The sequence below is a fragment of the Labrus mixtus genome, chromosome 22, assembly GCF_963584025.1.
Source record: "Labrus mixtus chromosome 22, fLabMix1.1, whole genome shotgun sequence".
Lineage (NCBI taxonomy): Eukaryota > Metazoa > Chordata > Actinopteri > Labriformes > Labridae > Labrus > Labrus mixtus.
This window is the reverse complement of record NC_083633.1, coordinates 8,723,327-8,743,963: the sequence shown is the minus strand read 5'-3', so window position 1 is coordinate 8,743,963 and position 20,637 is coordinate 8,723,327. Positions and strand designations below refer to the sequence as shown.

Sequence of the window (20,637 nt, the reverse complement as noted above, 5' to 3'; positions counted from 1 at the left end):
AGCCTCAGTAATATGATCTGTAAGGGCTCGCTGACACTTGGCCCAGTTGCTGAAGCAAGATTTCCCCTCTGAATTTAAAGCAGCAGACATTTTATTTCTGCACTTTATGAAAGACGTTTGCATAAACAACAGGACTGAAAAATGAAAAAAAGACAAATAATAAAAGCAAAGACTAAATCAAAGTGCAGATTTCAGTCAGAAATGCTCCAGTATTCCAAAGGGTTATAATTACAGCATCGACATGTTTGTTGAACTAAAGCTAGAAAACAGGAAAGAAGAGAAGAGATCGTTTATTAACATTTTTACAGGTACGAAGCAGCACAGGTACACTGAGCTTTGTGTGCTGGTACTCTAGTCGTATAAGAACTAGGGCCCGACCGATACGGGATTTTTTGGGCCGATACTGCAAATGGAGAAGATGGTCACTCAGCTGGAAAGTAACTGAGCATGTACCTGCATCACCGCTCGACACTGCGGAGTGATGATGCTTTTTATAATCCATATAGCGCCCTCTGCTGGTGACAGAGAACTGATAGTGTAATGCAATGAAACTCGCATGAAATTATATGTGACTGGTGAATAAATTGAATAATATCGGCGCATATCTAAGATAAAATTAGCTGATACTGAGTCACTGGAAACGCTAATATCGGACGATGTAAGTAAGTATAAATATAAAGGGAGAAAGGTAATGACCTATATTTGTCTTAAGTGGATTTGATGTTTAGTTCAAATAAAGACATATTATGAATGATATGTCATTTGAGAATCTAACATTACAACAGAAGACTTTTCCTAAAACAACTTTCTTAGTCCAACATCCGACACATCACCAAAAAAAGAGTTCCTTCATTTTCTTATCTTATAGCAGCAACAAAACCCATCAGCGTGCATCTTCACAAGATATTAACTTGTGCAAACATAATAAGTTGTGGGAACAAGATAATTATAATTTTACATTTTTAAATGTATAAAATACGATTTTTCCCCCACAATCATTTTATTCAAAGAACAATAATGTACAAATACTTCAGGTACATAGACAGTAGCTGATTTAAATCAGGTCAAAGAGGCATTTAAATAATATAATAGTATATTTAAAGTACATACAGGAAAATATAAATAAGAGAAATAAAATAATGCATACAAAATAAAATAAAAGATGGATACATATGGAGGGGAATAATAATTTAAACAGATGTGTTTGGACTATAGTTAAATAATAAATGAAACAAGTAAATAAAAGCAGTTTTTTTCAACAACTTCCTGTCAGCGTCACAGCCTGATTTGATTTTCAATAGTTGCATTATAAGCTCAGCCAATCAGGTAGCTCCTGCTTACAGCGCCTGACCAATAGGAACCCGACTCTATATGCAGTCACTTCCGGTTCGGGTCATCCCGTGAGGAGCGGCAGGCTGGCGCAGAGAGGACCGCTTTCAGTTCTGCATTATTCCTGCGTTTAGGAGGAACCGAGAGCAACAATATAAAGTAATTTAGTTTGAGTTATTTGTTGCGTCTTGTTTTTTTTGCTCTTTAAAACACGAGTTTGTCGCTTTCGCTTTGTTTGTTTTTCCAATTTGCTCCGGTGAGAGGCGCTGCTTAGCCGCTCCGCTCACCCCAAACCTCCCCTGAGTTTTGCTCCATTTATCCCCCCCTCTCTCTCTCTCCCTCTCTCTCGCTCTCTCTCTCTCTCTCTCGCGTGTTAGCTCGCTAACTTTACCCAGCCGTCGGTCCCTCTTCCCCCGCCACTGACACGCAGACATGCCGGAGTACCTGGACGACCCGTCTACGCTCACCAAGGACAAGCTGAAGAGCGAGCTGCTGGCCCACAACGTGGAGCTGCCGAGCGGGAACCCGACAAAAGACGTGTTTGTCCAGCTGTATCTGAAGAACCTGACCGCGCAGAAGAACCACCATGACACCCCCGCGACCCTGGACGCCTTCTCCAGCGACGAGGAGCTCCCGCCGGTCGTGATCACCAGCAGGAGTCGGTCCTCCGGAAGGGTGAGTTTGCTTATTTGTGTCTGGATTTCTGAAATGTTTAATAACCTAACTGCAAAAGTAGTGACTTTGTTTACTTTGGAGCATGACCTTTTTTTATGATACAGCACTTTAAGGGAGCTAAATACTAATAAAAATACATAATTTAAGAGGTTTTTGTCGTTAAAATAACACATTGCATGTTTGTATTCGTCCAATGAAAGAGTGGGACATCCCTGGATCACATTGTGCAACTTTTTAAAAATCTGACTTTCTTTGGAAAGCCAGGTTTGTTTTTCTTTCATTGCTGTGCCAAACAAGTTGTTGACCAGTCATTTATTAACGAGAAGTCTCTAAAGTAATCACTTTAGAACAGACTTGCACTAAGTCTCAAATACCCTGTGAATGAATTGTCTAAAACTTCTGCACAGTCCCTTCACCCACGGAGTCCACACCCAAACCTGCACCCCTCTTCCTGCTAGTTACATTTTCTTCTCCTTTCCTTTGGGACCCTTTCCCTCTCTGAAGACCCTTAGCAGTCCGTAGACTTCAGTTTGGACGTCCATCTACAACCAAAAGCCTCAGGAATTAATCTGTGGTGCATTGTTCCGCTTTCACTCCCCCCCCATCATAGTTTGTCCCTCTTTGCATCATCTCCAACATGCTTGACAAGTGTTTTTAATGTTGGTGTGGCAACAAAAACTACATTTAAATGTGTGCTGTGATACCAACAGGTTGCTGTTATCTGCAGGGTGTGGTTTCTCCTCGTCGTCGTGTTAATCATTCACTCTTTGACGTGTTAGTTCAATCAGACAGTCGCGAGTGGACAAACAGAGTCCCTGTCTTACCTGCTGTTTCACGCCCAGGCGTAGAAACCGCCACAGATCAGATGGAGACGCTGATAGGTGTGTTTGTTTGTTGTCAGTCAACTCCGACCGCCAAAAAGACACAGCTACCGTCTGCATACCTGAGAACTGTCAAACAGGAGCAGGTCGGAGAGATTTCTTAATCCTGCAGTCTATATCAGCGGTATCCAATCAATCAGTGAAGCTCTGTGCATGACGCTCTGACGTACACGGACGCTGTGAAGTAGAGCTGCAACAATCAGTCAATAAGATCTCTGATAAAATCATTGTCAGCTGTGTTGTTGATCAGGGAGAGAGAGAGAGAGGGGTCATGTGCATTCAGAATCCCTTATTAATCACAGACAAACAAAGATTAAACTGGCGACGACGACAAGGGGGGGCAAATAACAGACCCACACCTAGCACCCCCTCCCACCCCAAGGACCCTACGGCTAGGCCGAGCTTAACAAACGACAACACAACAAAGATTTTAGAGTATTGATGGCGTCAATCCACCAGGTCCCATTATTTGTTTTAAGCATGCTGTGCGTCTGCAGCCCAGCAAGTTTTCAAAGACGTTGATGCATTTTGACACGTGTGGTGCAGTCACTGTTATTAGGTGATCAGTACTAAAACGTTCAATAATGCGTATCAATTTCAAGAGACGGGTGCGTAGGAGAGGAATAAATCCTTTAGAAATTGCAAGAAAACATCTGGACACTCCCTGTCAAAGTTTTTGTGCAGTTTAGACACCGTGCAGGGTTAGCGGTTTGTCTGCAAGTTCTGACAATTAAAAACAAGTAATTACCCAGTGTTTGCACGTAAGACTTCTTGTTATTGTTGCTGTGGTAACAAACAGGCGTTGATATCACATCTAAGTTTAATTCTCTGGTATCTGGACGGCCCTGCTCCGATCACAGGTGTTGATTCTGCTTCAGAGATCAGAGACGGAGTGGGGGGGTGGGTGAGTGGTTAGAGGCGGTTTGTACTCGGACTGAATGAAGGGTTTGAGTAAAAACAAAGGCAGTGAGTGAAAAATGACAAACCAAACATGTGGGAGGAGTCAGAGGATGTTAGTGTGCTCGCTGTGTGTGCAGGTGTTACGCTTCATTCTTCCAGCACAAACACGACTCTTATGAACGCTCTTTTGTAGTCGTACATTTCAATCAGAGGTTCAGGGTTCAGCAGAACGGTCACCTGACAGACGGTTTAAAGCTGTAGGTTTTTAAACCTGGGGGAGGGGCGTTCAAGAATCATTGTATGTTCTTTTAATGCCCGGAAAAAGGCAGAAACGCTCCTGCACAGTCCGGTGTTTCAATCCTCTCGTGGGAATCTCATTCTGTTTGAAATTAAGAAATCTCACTGTCATGTTTTTTCTTCCTCTAAACTCATCATGTGAAAGTGATTTGTGTAATCTGACACCAGGGATGTCCTCTTTAGGACATGGTGATTGGATATTGACTAACAGGGAGGCGTTTCCTAATCCCAGCGTGACTCACAGGCATTGCCAGAGCCAATTGAGAGAGATATACTTTGCATGGATGTTTGTTCTACCCAAAAACTGCAATTCATTTGTTACAGAGAGTGTGTGTTCATTCAGAATTTGTCTCCTGCAGAAAAAGCGACACATAAAAGAACTACGCTCTTGTAAAAGAAGGTCAAAGGTTAGTTTCCCCGTGCTGGGATCTTGAAAAGCTCTTTTTTTTAGGAGCTCTGTGGACGGCGTCGGCTTGAGACAGTTTCAAAGAGAAAAGGAAAGCGTCACATTTTTCACCGCTCTACTTCTAAACAGACCCATCTGTGTGCTCACTGCAGGGTTTCCCAAGGAGAATAGGTGAGCAGGGGCAGCAAGTTAACAGGATCACGATGCTTCTTGTCTCATGATCAGTTTAGTAGACGAACACTTAAGCGTTTAGCACGGCCAGACAAACGCCACATTTCTGTGTTTGCATTTACCAGCCAAAATGATCGGGACACGCCTGAAAACATGCAACCTTTAACGTACACAAAGCTTTCGGCTTTTGAGTCAATGATGGCGTTTGTTTTCTTCTTTGAAAGTGTCATGTGATAGGGGGCGTGACCAATCGGTGAAGGTCAGGTCGTGCTCTTTCTCAAACAACCCTAGAAAAGTTGTCTGCGCGCAAACTCGGTTAGTGCTTCAGCGTGCATCGAGTAGCAGTAGGTTTTAAAACCCTCCACCAGCTGATCGACTCCACGCCGCGGATGTCATGCAGACGTTAACGGGGATGGTCGCAAATACTAATCAGTTAAGAAATGCCTCCAAGATAGCTACGGTGGACATTTATTTTATTTCTCTTAATGCGGATGCTTCTATAATGAGTCTGACCCGCTGTAATTTATGCAGACTACTAGAAGTTGTGTGACATGTTACCATGGTAACAAAAAGTTTCTGTTTGTCTCTAAACACCTCAATGAAGGAGTTTCATCCAAACTGCGAGTGAGACTTCAAACTGAGATCAGCCCGCTCCCGAGTGTCAGTCCACTTTGAGAAAGACCCCACATCATAGTCTCCAAAAGTCAGCTCCTGCCCCCCCAGAGATTCAGAATCAAACCAAGACCAAGACATACCCGAGTCCAGAGTGCTCCAAGAACAAGACAAGACCAAAACGTTTAGGGATCAAGACCGAGTCAAGACCAAGACCAAGGCAGGGCGGGACCGAGACAAAACCAAGACATTTAGGGATTGATAAGAATCCTCTACGTTTAGCTCTAGTTTGCCATCGAGTCCTATGGAGTGTGTTTTTGTATGAAATATTCCGACTGCAGCTTAAAGGTCTGTTATCTTTATGGGTTTGGTCTTTTCATTGAGGAAATACTTTTCACAGCGAAAGGAATGTGTGTGCCACTACGTGTGTATGTGTGCGCGCGCGCGGTTCACTGTGTGTGTAGTAAAGAGTGGAGGTTGTGGAAAGACGGGGCTCGTGTGTAATTAGTCTGTCCTTTTGTCTTTCTGTGGTTTGTCAGCGTTCAGGTTGTTTATCTCTTGAAACCCGATGATCACATGTGTGAGTACAGGCTGCAGGTACGGTGTGCAGGTGGGGGGCGGAGAGGGGGACGTCGCAGAAAAATTAATTCCTGGCATTTTTGAGATGCTTCTCTGGAGTCAAAGAGGCTTTTCAAAGAGAGCCTGAGAGAGTCACATTCTTTACCTCTGTCATGCTTTAAGTTTGTCTTCTGTTTTAATGACATTTGGGAGAATTAGCTGTAAAGTTTGAGGAATGTGTGTCAGTTGTGGTTAAATTCAGTAAACACGCGGCTAACCACACACACTCCATTGTTACTGAGCCATGCAGCGGGTTGCATCATGCAGCCGCAGGCTCTGGCATGTCTCACCCTGCAGCCCCTCCATGCAGCCTGCAGAGAGGAAAGTCTGACGCTGTTCGTAGTGTTTTTACTCCAGCGAGCGAGCTCCGGCTGTGAGCTCAGGCCGCAGTTATGCCTTTAAAGTCCAGGGTGTGGTCTGCAAGGTCCCCTCCTCCTCCTCCTCTTCTCCCGCTCTCTCCTGCTCATTATGAAACAGTCTCTGGCTCTCCTCCAGACCGAACCCCGCCGAGGGCCCACAGAGAGCCAGACGCAGAGTAACACAAACTGTGTGTGTGTCTCAGTTATTACACGCTGTGAACCGTGGAAGTACTTCACCGCTGAAGTTTTAGCATGTCATCTTTGCATTCCTCCGATTTCTGGTGCAGAAACTCCAAACACAGAGTTTATTCAAAGTATCTTTGAGAACATAGTGTTGTTGATTAAGCTGTTTTTCTTCTGCATTTCTTTAAACTTCCTCCCCCTCTGCTCAGCTGAGTCCTTCAGCCGAGGGTTGCTGCTGGTCTCAAAACAGACAGCTGCCGTATGTAGTGAGGTTTCACCTTTTCTGTTTGCATCGCTGCCTTTCTCTAGTGTTGAGGACTATTTTTGATTTTAGAGGCTACTAGGGTTCTTCTGCAAGAGAAAGAGAGAAAACTTTCTAAATTGCACAAATACATTGGCAACAAATTTGGACAATTGAGACAGTGTGCAGGAGTTTGCTGCAGTTTTTGGGGATCATAAGCAAGAAATGATCCAAAATTGGAATATATAGTGGTATCAAAACAGGGTAATCTAAGCCCTTTTCATAGTGAGATTTCGGTACCACGGCATAATGAAGCTCTGTCAGCATTACGTCTGTGTACATTCATATTTATTTTCTGTAATATTGGTGTCCCAGTCATTGAATTCCCCTTGTGTTGTGGCGTTGAGAAAGCACAACATGTAGAAAAACATGCACACACAGCGCTGTCCTTACCCCGCTGGTTCCTATGATGGTGGTACAGAGCAGGCACCCCATTGTGCCTCAGTGACATTCACATTGGAGGAGAGACGTTACAGGGTGTAAATATCTCACCTTGAAACAGACGTTCTCTTTAGGGTCTATGTGTCTGACCTCATGGACTGTAGAGACCTGACCGTGCACCTCTGCACACATTCACCTGAGCTGACTCGAGATAAAGTCCTGAATCACCTCTGGGTCCAAGCAGTCGTTTGCATCCTCATTTTTTGACGATATGTCTCAGACATAAAACGCAGACAGTCCTTGGAGTGACTGCTTCCATCCTGCAGCACACTGAACGCATGCTCACTTTTGTTTTTGCAAACATTTTCTGCATGCGTACTTTATTTGCTCAGAGACACTGGGATTCATTTCGGCGGCAGCTGGCTCCAAACACGCTGTAATTTCCTGTCGACTGGTGAGCTTCAGCCCTGAACTTTGTTTACTATCACGGAGCGCCTGAAGGCAACATCTGCTCAGAGCGTCCCGCTTTTTTTTCCCTCCCTCATTCCTCTCCCTGGTTTCACTTAGTTGTAGGAAATTGAAGGAAACTGGTCAAGTTAAAGCTTGTTCCCCAAAATCTTTTTTTGTATGAGTGAGTGCACGTTTAGCATGTGTCTCCTCATTCCTGCGCATAGATCATGTGTGAATTGAAGCTCCTGGAATCTACTCGTGAACTTTTCTCACATTTTTCAAACAGGCAGTGAAGTTCATTCAAAGGAAGGAGGTGTAAAGCAGAAACCTGGGGAACAGGTTTCTTTTAAACTGTCTGAAAGCTCAACAAACAGAACATTTTTTTCAGAGAGATTTACGTTAGCATGTTAAAGGTAAAAGTTCAGGTTAAGGTGAGCCTGTGGGCACGGTGGGATTTAACATCTGAACTGAGCAGCTGCTGTGTTGTGACGACGATTCAGACTCTTCTCAGCGATCTGATCATTGTTCTCGGCTCTTTATAAACTCTTTAAGAACCGCTTTGTGTGCACAAGTCAGACTCAGAATCGGGTCAGTGTGTCCTGGTGTTTTGGTGCAAATCAGTTAACACAGAAATGAAATAATTAATGATGGAAGCCAGAAACCAGAAGTCTCCAACTGACAAGACACCTCATTAAGAAAAAAATAAACAATTAGAATATAAAACAATGTTATTCAAATTGTAACAATCCTGTAATGGAAGAGCTGCACAGTTTGAAAAGGGATGAGCAAGGTCGCTTAGTGCAAAAAACAACAACAACAGGTGTAAACAGTCAATTTATTGCACATTAGGAGGAATATGTAACTCTGACACCTTGTTTTTAAAATGGGTACTGCAGTCCTAATTCTAAACATTGTAGAGAGTTGTCTCCCCCCGCCCCCTCCTCTCTACAGTCGATGCTCTCACAGGTTGCCATGTGGTGAACACTGAAGCTTCAGTGTTTATCCAGCTCTGCATCCGTCTGTAAACCTTTCTGTGTTCTAACCTCTCTCCATTTTTCAAAATCATCTCCAATATTGATCCTAGTTTGAGCACGTTTCTGCTCGTGGAGCTTATTAGAAACATGCAGAGGCTTTTTATGTCGGGTACAATCACTTCTATCTGAACCACTTCTCTTGCCCGCTTCCATCACTGCAACACCTGTTGGTTTGACCTGATAACTGCTCTCATATCTGGCAAACCGAGGGGCGTCCAAAACGGCCGTGTGGAGGGTGCCTTAAAACCGCCTACCTTCTCTGGTCCAAACAAATCCAGAGCATTCAGGAGCAGAATCTAAAGTTAGAAGGAGGACATACTGGCTGCTGCATTGTTGTCAGAGAAGCCAGCACTTCAACATAGCATGTTTCCTTAATGTCTGATCATATAGTAAGGTCACTTTATAATTTCACTCACTACACATCTTACTGATTGGACCTTTTAAAAGAGCTGGTTTAATGGACTTTATTTAACTAAATATTATAGGATAACCCTAACCCAGGAAGGAAAGAGTACCAAAAAGATGGCAAGAAATCTTTCATTAGGCTTTTATAGTATGAGAAAAAAAACTACGTCTTGTATTTTGTTAAACCCGACAGGAAATGCAAGAGCAGCTCACTCCTACCAACAAATCTGCTCATCAGCTGACTCTTCAATGTCATTACTGCTGATTACATTTCCTCAGGACTAAAATAAATCCCCCCTGACCCTGACTAGTCAAATTTTTATGTATTGAACAGTTCATCGTTATTAACCGGGTTCTTTCTGTTGTTTTGCAGAAAGCGACGAGGAAGACGGACAAAGTTCGGTCTGAAGATCTGGATGTGACCGAGCTGACTGACGATAGTCTGAAGGACGAGCTGCTGAAGCACGGGGTTGACGCCGGGCCCATCGTCGGTGAGTGTTTTCGTGTTTTCAGCGGGGTCATATGTGAGGTCGCACGCACGCTGAGGGACGTGGTGTGTTGGTGCTACACGCTCCACGCAGGTGCTGGAATTCACACGAGGCTCTGATATGTCGGCGAGCGGTTTGAGCCGCTGTGTGAGAGACTTTCCTGGAATGTGTAGCTCAATTAGGCTTTGTTCGCTCTGCAGACAAATCAGATCAGTTTCTTTAAACCTTTACGACATACTGACGGCTCACTATTCGAACCAGAGCGGATCAGATTAGTGTTTCCAGACGTGACACAGAAGCATTCCCGCCTCCTGATTTCTGCTCTCCTCTTTTCAACTTGAGCGTCAGAAAGTGTTAATCATTGACGTGAGGCGGACGTATATGGCTTCATATCTTTCGCAGCACATTTATGGCTATGGACTTTACTTCAACTAGAGGCGCTCAGAGCTGCAGAACAAAAAAGGTGCAGGGATCAGAAAAAGGATGCAGGGCGCTGCACCTTTTCCTCGGGCGACCGCCTGCTGCTGCAAACGGTCTCTCCTCATTGGGAACACTTGAAAAAAGATGCTGGCATTTAGAAAGGAACACGAGGTGGTCACAGATCGTGTTTTTTTAGAAGGTATTTCTGAATTCAATCAGTCATTAAAATATTAGAACGTCCTGTGCAGACTCAGAATCCGGTTTCTGCAGACATGAATGAAGCCAAAGTCTAAGACACGCGTCAAAGTGACATGATGTTTAAAATGTTTGTCAAATAATATTTAAAATGAGCATAAAGGTCGAGTCGCTGAGAGCTTCCACCTCTCTGTGTTCCTCTCGTACCATCACAGCTGTCAGACGTGTGAAAGCCTGTGTGCACGTTTTCATTCAAGTGTGTACATGAGTGTGCGCTTTGCCTTCTGTACAGCATTGTGTCTGAGCAGCTGCATTGATCACACACACACACACACACACACACACACACACACACAGACCTGCAGCTGTTACTCTTGCTGCGATAGTGACACAGCTGTGGATGCAAAACGTGACTCAAATACAAGAATGACTCCCGATCATCAAGTCTGACTTTTCAAAAACTGCTAAACATGTAGCTGCTAATGCTAACATCAAGAGCGCGGCCTTAAGACAGCACGAAGAAGAGGAGCACGTCAGCTGTTCCCATGAGAGAGTGACCCGTGCTCAGAGCCGGACTGAAAACTGTGTCATCGTCTTAAACTCTGCCTCTCACCTTTTCGCGCTCTAACCTTTGAATCATACACTCGAGATGTCGGCTATCAGACTCTCTAAACCAGAAGACCTCTCCTCTTTGTGCTTGTTGTATTTGACAGCTGACTGAAATGCATTGTGGGATGTAATATCTGATTAACTGATTTTTAGTTTAAATTCAAGTCTTTCTGTTCCAAAAGTCAAAACCCCCAAAGAGTCCTGAATCATTATCGATTATGATGAAGAAAAGCAGCACATCCTCATGTTTGAGGAGCAGTTTCTGGTTTCAAATGCATCAAATAAGTTTCCCAAAACAGCAACCAATCCTCTTTCAATCAACTTTGTTTATTCAGGGGCTTATCGTTGCAGCTTTCCTTAATGTTTGGGATATTTATTGTTTTTTAAAAACCTCCAAGACGATACAGAAGTGAGGTGTTTGAAGCAAAGAAAAAGCAGAGAAATCAGACAGCTGTGATCGCTGACCGGTCTGTCCTCTCTGATGTCCAACTCTCTGCACATAAAATGAATCTAATAAAACATTAACCTGATTTACAGTCAGGGGTTTATTACGAACATAAATTATGATGTTTGTTTGCTTTAAAGAATCGGGCGAGACAGCTCTCTCCAATGTTTAGAATTTGGACTGCAGTACTCATCATAAACACTAGGTGTCAGAGTTACATGTTACTCCTTTAAATATTGCTAATATGAAACTTAAACCTTTAAAACTCTACAGGAGAGTCTGTGTTTAACATTCCTCATCACTCACGCAGAGAAACGCAGGACTGCTCTGTGTCATTTTTTTTGCATTCTTTAATCGACCATTTCTCCTCCGCTCGTCTTCTCAGCGTCCACCCGCAAACTGTACGAGAAGAAGCTGCAGAAACTTCTGGACGGCGGCCCTGCTCAGCTGACTCAGCTGGTCGTCACAGAGATCCAAGTCAACCACAACGGCAACTCTGAGTCTGACATGTACAGCGACAAGGAGGACGGTAAGAAGAACTTGTCTATGCCTTTCATACAGAGGATATATGTGTGTGTGTTAATATGTGTAGATGAAACAGTCGATCTTCAACACATCGGGTTGGAGAGTTCTTCTCTGCACCGGGAAGGACGGAAGCTGAGAGCTACTCGCAGGGTTAGAAACCGAAGTAATCTTAGATTTTATTTTGATCTTTCAGAAGTGATACCTGAGCCTGAACCTGAACCTGAACCAGAACCTGAACCTGAACCTGAACCAGTTCCAGTGGTGGAGCGACCGCTGAGGAGCCGAGGGAAGACGCCCATCACAACCCGCACCTCCAGCAGCAAACGCCACGTGGTGAGAAACACGTTCCACCTTTTTATTACGAGTCTTCCTGCGCTTTCTGTGGACCGTTTTATTTGAATGGAAACTAATTAATTGAAATGTTCTCTGTTACACTGTGGGTGTAGGCGATGTAGAAGAGGTGACTTTTTAGGGATTTCTTAAAGGGGGGGGGGGTCTCTGATGGTTTTGGGAGTGAGTTGTCCAGTCTGGATGATGTGATGAATGCGTGGGTGAGGGTCTCATCTGAGAAGACGAGGAATGGAGGGAGACGGACGATGTTTCCAAGGAGAGTGGTTGATGGAAGATGGCATCAAGGTTACGGATACTGGAAGGGGGGTTTGGATGTTTCCAGTGTCTGATTTCAGAGCTTTGCTGGCTATAAACCTGAATGAGAGGGGAGCTTTATTTTCCTGGTGAAATTACAGATTTGAAAGCAGCTTGAAGTGTTTCCCTCCTGAGCTTCTTGCAGCCTTTAGTGAATCACTGTGAATTACATAGCAGAAACACTTTCTTACCATTCCCTTCCCCGTGTTTAGTTTATACTTTTCTTTAAGTGCAGCTTCATACCAAAGCTAAATACTCTCATACTCTCACCCAGAAGCTCTTTGGATGCATGTTGTTGCTTTAAATGTGAACATCTGCAGAGGTATACATGTAAGCACGAGGTGGAGGTTTGCTCTGGTCCTTGACCTGGCTGTGTGAAAGGCTGCAGCAGATATGTAGAGCAGGTGGAGTCCACTGTCTGAAACCCTCAGAGAGCAGCAGTGTTAATTTCTGCTGCGTTGTTTGTGTTGTTCATCAGCACTGGTGCAGCTCAGACGAGGTGGTTAAGGCTTTTGATACTTTGCAGAGTGGGATCGTTTGCATGTAAATGTGACCTGAGGAGAACTTTTGTAGCCTAAAACAACACATGCACACAGAACGCAGCAGGATATAATCAGGAGAATTCACCTGGAGTGAGTGGGAGGGGGTGGTGACGTTTATTCCCTGTGATTGCTGCACAACCATAGACTGTCTGCACGCCACCTCTACCATCTCCTAATGAACCTGCTGCATTATGTTTCCTGTTCTCCAGTATGTTCTTCTCCACTCTTTAGTTCACATTGAGATTCTGTTCAACTACACGTAGCATTGATAGAAGATGAAATATTCTCATTATAGCGTCGTGTAGCGGACTCTGCTGCTTAGTTTTTACACCCCGTCTTCCCTCAGGAGACCCCCCCCCCCCCCCCGTCCTGTCTGATAGGGGTAGTCTCCCGCTGTGAGGTGTATGTGTGAACAACCAGGTCAGGAGAATATCCTCCTGAGATTATCTCGATATTTTCAGGAGTGCAGACGTGAAATCGGCTAAAATGAAAAGGAGGAAATGTAATGATGATTTAACGGGTCAGCTGAAGGTGATCAGGAGCAGCAGACAAACAACGCCGCACATTTCCACTTCCTCTGCAGACAGGAAGGTCGATAAGTCGACGTAAACATGAACATCAGTAGCATCAAAAGGCAGCAGTGTTTGATTTCTTTCCTTTCAGACTGAATGAAACTGCAGCTGTGGAGCTTCTCAGTAAGCGAGGACCATCGCCCTGATTTCTCTAAACTCGCCTATTTTCCATCGTACACAATGTCCTGATGTTTCCCTTATTTTAAATACTATAGAAACGCTCTTAAACCGACCTCCTCCAGCCCAGATGAATCTAAACTGCACTAAGTTTAGTTTACTGTTGACATGCAAAGAGGGTTTCTCATGCCTTGTTGCTCTCCGTGAAAAACAGAGGAGGAAGAGTAGGAAGTACCCGAGCTGGGCATTTTAAAGGAAACATTTCCCCTTTGCTCATGCAGGATGGGTGTATTTCTTTATTCTTTCCTGAAAATTAACTAGACGATTACACGTTTCACATAAAAAAGCTGCACTGAAGAATCCAGGACTAACTCAAGGTGGACGTATAAAGCTTTTTTCTATGCTCAATTTCTAAAAGAGAAACATCAGCCGTCCTGATCGGGAAGTGTTTAAAGCAGCAGCAGCACACATCTGGTCCCTCTCTCCTTAATTTACTCTTCATTCACACATTCCAGTAAAGTTTTTGTCGCCTTTCTAGCCGCAGACGCTTTAGATTAACGTCGAGAGAAAGCCAAGTCCCTCCTCTGTGTGTATTCGCAGCAGTTCTTCCTGCAGTCTGTCTGCAGTGTGTCCTGCAGCACCAGGTAGGATGGGACTCCCCAGCAGCTGTTCTTGATTACTGAGTTTCCCCCGACGCTGGCACAGGAAGCAGTTTTTCATTTTCCTGGATTTCAGTCCCACCCAGCTCAGCTCAGAGTGAGCGTGCGGGCTTCAGAGGATCCGAGCTGATCGCTGCACGTCAGACTCGAAGCACATGATGTGGATTAGCTGCTTCACACACTTCTCGTCCTCTCTGCCTCGGCCCTCATGTCTGTTTGCCAATCAGTCGTTCTTCTTCTTCTTCACATGTTTCCAAACGTTTGTGTCTGTGATCATAAAAACCTCCACACTCCCTCTGTGATATTCTGTTAAATATTCTGAGGCTTTAAATTCCTCTGTTTGCTCTTTTGGGAGAATCCGCATGAAGTCATCCCCCACATGTGATAATGTGCTGCTCCTCTCTGCATGTGATAGTGAACGACTCCCCCTGCTGGTCACACTCAACACTCACCTGTGGAGCCTTTGGGAATAACTTGGGAAAAACTGGTGTGTTGCCAGCTATGATGTGATGTGTAGGAGGGGCTTGAGGTGTGTGTGTGTGTGTGTGTTTATGTATGTGTGTTTAAGGTGGATGAGGTGACTTAGAAGACGTTTTCCATGATGTCATCATATAAAGTGAAGGTTAAAACTTATGATGTCATGTGAGCTTTGCTGTGGATATTTGTGCAGCTTTGACTGTTCCAGCAAGAGTTGGATCACCTTCTTAGGGCGCACCCACGCCAGGCAATCCGTACCTTAGAGTCTCCTCCAGTTCTGACGCTCTGCAGCGTGTCAGGCTGAAGGTAAATCAGACACAAATGTAGATAAATCTATCCCACACTTTGTCTGCTGCTGTGTGCACCGTGTGTGCAGAGAGACCAGGTGGTGCTGATGGATGAGGAGGAGGAGGAGGAAGAAGAATCTGTCCTGCAGGTGAAGCGCAGATCCAGGAGGTTTTCTCAGAGAACGGTACCTCTCAGCCTCATGTTGTCTTCACACCAACTCAGCGGTGGCTCCACTCTCTGTACCTGTTCACCTGCTGCACACCTGGCTTCAAGTGCTCAGACTTGGCACATTCTGTTCTACACCTTCACCAGACATGGGGTCTAAAGGAGTAATATGTTCTGCAGGGTTTAGACATCACTCCAAACCGATAGAAACCGTGATTTCACCCCACAGCTCAGAGGAGTTTCTGCTCTACTGCTCCCTTGTTTCTTTGTGTAACTTTTTTGTTTTCAAACTTCTCACCAAACACAATATTTATAACACACAATTACACAAACAAACCCGATCAGAAACTTCCAAAGCAAAAACTGTCAAGCCTGACTCAGACTGCAGGAGTTTTAAAATCCACACATGAGGAGAATCTTCTCTATAATCTCAGCGTGCTCACATTATGAGATGACGATCACGGCACATCACAGACTGCAGGATTTTACAAAGATCATCGTGCCCGGCTGAGGAATTCACCACCTCACCTCACGTAAACAACAACGGAAGGGGAGGTTGAACTTGCGATTATGCTTATTTGTGCAGAGAGGAAAATAAAGGGTTTTGAGTGAAGAAATGTCTGGAGAGACGAGGACAGCTTGGGTTGTCTGTTCTTCAGTGAGAGCTGCAGTTTAACTGTCAGATGTTTTACAGGTGTCTAGCGCACAGGTTGCATCTTGCCTCAGGTCGCCACTACTGACCCCTTATTACTGCCGTCTCTCGCAGTAATAGTAGTCACACACGACGACTTCTTCCAGACCCTCTCATGGCGTAATCAGCAAGATTTTAAATCACAATTATCAGATATGTTCTCCAAGCAGATCGGGGGTGTTAAGATTGGATCTTTATACGACTCGCACTACAGAATAATCGGTTCAGAGTAGACTTGAGTCGGGAACGACCCCGCGAAAGTGAATCGGCCCGATCATCCTGCAGTCTTTAAACCCTCAGATGTCAGAGAGCAGAAATCCTCCAGCCTCCTCTTTTCTGTCATCCTCTTTGCACACTTCCTTTTCCTCGCTCTTCCTCTCGTGTATCACTTGCCCTCCTCCCTCCTCTCTGAAAGGTCTCCTCAAGGCCTGCTGTGTTTGTTTTGTCCCAGCAGATAGTGCCTGAGGATCTCAGGCCGGCTCTGACAGATCAGGTCCAGCTGCAGGCTAAAAGGAGGGTTTCTCAAAGACTGGACAGTCCAGCTCGAGCTGAACCTCCCTCCGCCTCGCACAGGCCTGAGAAGGTGGCTCCGCCCACTAAGGTTGTCAAAACGCTGGATACTGTAACACCACATGTTTCAAACGATACGACCTGTTATTTAAAAGATCACAAGTTATGAAAAGAACCAAAGCTTAAAATGAAAGTCATATTTTTAACGAAAAAGCTGCTGAGAGAGAAAGAAACGGAAAACAAAAATGTTGCAGCTTTGTGATTTAGATGGTGTGCGGTGTTGCCTTCTGTCTTTGTTGGTTAAAACAATTACAAACTTTAGACTTGAGCAATAAATAATCTCCACTGCAACAAATTAGCACTCCTAGACACTCTTTATTTATTTTGGGAATCTATTAAAATGTGCAGGAGTTTCTGCTCGCTCACCTTCTGTTTGAAACTCCAGGAGGAAGAACGTCCGTCCAAACCGAGTAAGGATTCTGCTCGCAAACCGGTCGCTCTGCTCAACACGGCGCTGCTGGAGGTTGGCTTTTTGACTGTTTAACACAAAAGTCACATTTATGATGTGCACAGTGGTGACATCAGGGTGAAAATGTGCAGCCAGAGTCACCATAACTGTGTGTTTGAGAAACGCCTCTCTCAGTCTGCACAGTGGGGATGAAGGTGTGTGGATGTCCGGTCGTTATTTCTTTATTTTACGTTTTTGTTTCTGATTCTGCAGCGAGCTTGTTTCAGTCTTCCGTTGATGTCGCTCATGATGTGTTCAGGGTCACTTTCACAGATTCTGATCCTTAGTCTGAAAAACTAAAACTTGAACCCTCAAACTGCAGGGTCATCAAATCGGTCGGATCGTTTTCTAGCGCCCACACACAGACCTGATTAAGAGGATTACCGGGTTGAATGCAGCTCTCTCTCTTTTTATGTTCTGTGGGGTTTAGTGTAATAACTTTGGAAGGAGGCCAGCTACAGAAACAGAAATAGAAAGTCTTCATTGTCAGAACTGTACAACGAAATTAGAAATGCTTCGTCTTCAAGTGCACAAACCTTCAGGTATCCATCAGCTACGAAACCTGTAGAGATTAGAGATGATATACTTTTAAAAAGCAGATAAAGTATAGTGCACGGTAAGAGGTCACTTGCCTTTATTGAGAATCCCTTTTAAGGAGCAATAAGTAACTCTGACACCTAGTGTTTAAAATGGGTACTGCAGTCCAAATTCTAAACATTATAGAGATCTGTCTCCCCCCGCCCCCTCCTCTCTAGAGTCGATGCTCACTCAGGTCACCATGTGGTGGACACTGAAGCTTCAGTGTTTATCCAGCTCTGCATCGGTCTGTAAACCTTTCTGTGTTCTAACCTCTCTCCATTTTTCAAAAGCATCTCCAATATTGATCCTAGTTTGAGCACGTTTCTGCTCGTGGAGCTTATTAGAAACATGCAGAGGCTTTTTAGGTCGGGTACAGTGGCAGAAGAGAGCTGCATTGATTTAAAGCTGAATCACTCTGTGAGCATCAGTTGAACACATGATGGGCGACTGAAAAAGCAGCTGAAGTGGGTTTGGAGTAGATGGGGGGGGGGGGTGTCCGTCTGAAATCTGGATTCTTTCTCTTTGATTTTGTGTTTATGTCTCAGGAGCCTGAACCAAGTACTGAACCTCTGAGACCAGCAGTGAGGGTGTGTGCCATTAATGTTTTTACTTCAAGTATTCTCAGCAGTTTTCTTCTTCTTTAACTTTACATAATCATCCAGTCTGTGTTTTGTAAAAGTCGAGGAGCGTGCATGGAGAGCAGAATCCACTAGCGGCTGCTAAACCATCCAGACCGTCCTCTCCCGCTCCTCTGGTTCACATCCCCAGAATGGACCTGCTCACCTTCAGCCCCATGTGTAACATCTCCCCAATTAAGAAACGGGAGTCCTACTGGTCCCAGTCAGACCAGTTTGGATCTAGACCCAGCAGAGGGGTACTTCTTAACTCAAACATCCTTCAGATCTTTCTTTTTCTGTCCTCACCGGTGCTTCTCCCTGATGTACGATGTCTGTGGTGAAACATGAGAGGTTAACCTCACACTCTACATAGTGTGTGTGTGTGTGTGTGTGTGTGTGTGTGTAGGCTCTGTACACATTTGTGTAACAGCTGACAGGTTAAATATTTGCTCACACAAGTTGTCTGTGATCAGGAGGAGCGAGCCCCCCCTGCAGACGTCCTCCTGCACAAACAGAAGCAGCAGAAAATCTCCAGCTTCCTGTCGTCCTGCGGCGACGTGCGGACGCTCGGCTCAGTGTCCGCTCCGTCCCGGGACGTGTCAGTGAAACAGGTAGACAGCTGAAGGTCACATTCACCTGGTGGTTCAGCAGTGGTCAGCCTTTTGTTTGAAGTGATCACGTGGTGAGAGGTGTCAGATTTCAGGCAGGGGGCCCTCTGGTGGTCCAAACACACATCTGCAGGTGGTTGTAGTGAAGCACTGGGGGGGAATCATTATAAAAAGTTGTGTGCTAAAGCTGGCCAACAAAATGCATTTATAATATTGCACTTTAATTCACGCTCTGTGGTTTGTTTTTTTTAGGTGGAGAAGATTGCAGCCAGCGAGCAGCCGCCTCCGAATGTGGAGGAGGACGAGGTCCTGAAGGAGCTGTTCCCCAACGACTTCAACAGTCCAACAGGAATCTCGTAAGTTTCCAAAGTTTATTCCTGGTTTCACTTCAACTTTACCTGCAGGTGTGAAAGTAACCTAAAGGATTGCCTCAGAAACCAATAAGTGCTTTTTGATTTGCAGCGCCACCTGCAGACGACCAATCAGAGGAGCAGCCGGTCGCCCGGTGAAGTCCAGTGACCTGTGGAACAATGAAAACAGCATCTTCTCTCCAAAAACCACCAAAACCAGCAGCTCCTCCTCCTTCTACACAGAGAGCAACATCGTCCACAGGGTCTCCAGCCTGCCCCTCTCCAACTCCTCCTCCGCCATCCCGTCTTACTCCTCCTCTGCCATCCCTTCTTACTCCTCCTCCGCCATCCCTTCTTACTCCTCCTCCTCCTCCTCCTCCTGGCCTCTGTCTGCAGCGCCCCCTGCAGGTCAGAGCAAAGCCGCTCCTAGCAGGATGTCCCTGTGGAAGAAGGTGCTCCTGCTGGCTGTTGTGGCCACGTTCCTGTTCCTGGTTTATCAGGCCATGGAGACCAACAGCATCCCGCCGATTAAAGCCCCCCCTGCAGATGTGGCGAGCGACAGCGCGGCGTAGAGAGAACAGGAGGGGAGCTTCCTTTCTTTATTTTTCTTTAAGCGTGAATCTTCATGTAGCCGTTTTGTTCCCGGGCGCTGTGAAATTACCTCCGATATCTTTGCCCTCCATGTTTTTTTATTTTTTATTTTCCCTCATTTCCAAAATCAGTGAATCAGTGTTCAAAGAGTCGCAGCAGAACTGTTGGAGTGACACTCGGATCTTTATGGTGAACGGACAGAAACCTCAGACACAAAAGGTAGCATTCACAGAAACACGAGGACTCACTTTTTTTTAGCAGGTTATTTTTTTATGCCATACATGCATGCATGGTTGTGTGTGTGTGTGTTTCTATCGAATGTGTGTGTGCCTTACTGTCCGTCCCTGTCAGTCATTAACAGCTGCAGACGGAGTTTGAACCTCTCGTTTCCTTTTGTACTTTACTTTGACCGTCTCTGTTAAAGGGACAGACACTCGATGATGTTAAGAATCAAACACTCATAAATCTTCTTAAAGTGCTACACCGATATTTTCTTAATGTTCTCTTCTAATAAAAGTGAAAGTCTCTGTGTATTCTACTTAATTATGTATTCACTGTCACAAATATTGAATATCCAGTTAATAAACTATAACGTTGTTACTGTGGCTGCAGGAGTGTTTGATTTACAAGGACATTCAATCAGTCATTATCTGTGTAGCGCCAATACATAAGTGCTCTCAAAAGACGCTTTACAAAAGAGCGGGTAGAGACTTTGGATGCAGGAAGGATTTCTCCTTTGTATTCCTCGCGTTCCTGTTGTCCACACGTCCTTGCCGCTGGGTTGGAGGTCGGAGCAGGCCGCGCATGAATGTGGACAGCGGTGGTTGCGGGGACGACACAGTCCGATGGTGGTGGCCGGGCGTCAGGGACGTCGGTTGGTAGTAGTGCGCGATCACCTGGCTGATGTATGGGGGAGCTCGGTCTACTCTAGAGCCTGGTCTCTGCTGCGAGGACGAGGCCTCCTGGGCTCCTAACACACTGACACAACAAATGTGCGATGTGAAACTAGCAGGCTGAAAACAGATCTTAAGATG

The 20,637-nt window shown here is 45.1% G+C and overlaps 1 protein-coding gene across 4 annotated transcripts; it reads left to right on the top strand.

Moving 5' to 3' along the window:
* Positions 1 to 1,382: 1,382 nt before the first annotated feature.
* tmpoa (thymopoietin a) lies at positions 1,383 to 20,203 on the top strand. 4 transcript variants are annotated; one of them, XM_061029965.1, is made up of 12 exons: positions 1,383 to 2,004; positions 9,376 to 9,493; positions 11,545 to 11,688; positions 11,878 to 12,017; positions 15,073 to 15,168; positions 16,295 to 16,441; positions 16,796 to 16,873; positions 17,983 to 18,024; positions 18,117 to 18,311; positions 18,528 to 18,665; positions 18,915 to 19,018; positions 19,125 to 20,203. In XM_061029965.1, exons 1-12 carry the CDS (start codon positions 1,762 to 1,764, stop codon positions 19,582 to 19,584), a joined length of 1,905 nt encoding a protein of 634 aa, XP_060885948.1. In that variant the 5' UTR covers positions 1,383 to 1,761; the 3' UTR covers positions 19,585 to 20,203. The 4 variants fall into 4 exon arrangements, with proteins under 4 accessions (XP_060885948.1, XP_060885949.1, XP_060885950.1 ...); XM_061029966.1 differs by lacking the exon at positions 15,073 to 15,168 and having other exon boundaries at positions 1,384 to 2,004; XM_061029967.1 differs by lacking the exons at positions 16,796 to 16,873; positions 17,983 to 18,024; positions 18,117 to 18,311; positions 18,528 to 18,665 and having other exon boundaries at positions 1,386 to 2,004.
* Positions 20,204 to 20,637: the final 434 nt, after the last annotated feature.

What these genes read in the sequence shown, in the direction of transcription:
- tmpoa (XM_061029965.1), top strand. Translation starts at nt 1,762, where the DNA reads ATGCCGGAGTACCTGGACGACCCGTCTACGCTCACCAAGGACAAGCTG. An exon ending in GGAGTCGGTCCTCCGGAAGG is followed by an intron (nt 2,005 to 9,375) that starts GTGAGTTTGCTT and finishes GTTGTTTTGCAG; the next exon opens with AAAGCGACGAGGAAGACGGA. An exon ending in CCAGCAGCAAACGCCACGTG is followed by an intron (nt 12,018 to 15,072) that starts GTGAGAAACACG and finishes CCGTGTGTGCAG; the next exon opens with AGAGACCAGGTGGTGCTGAT.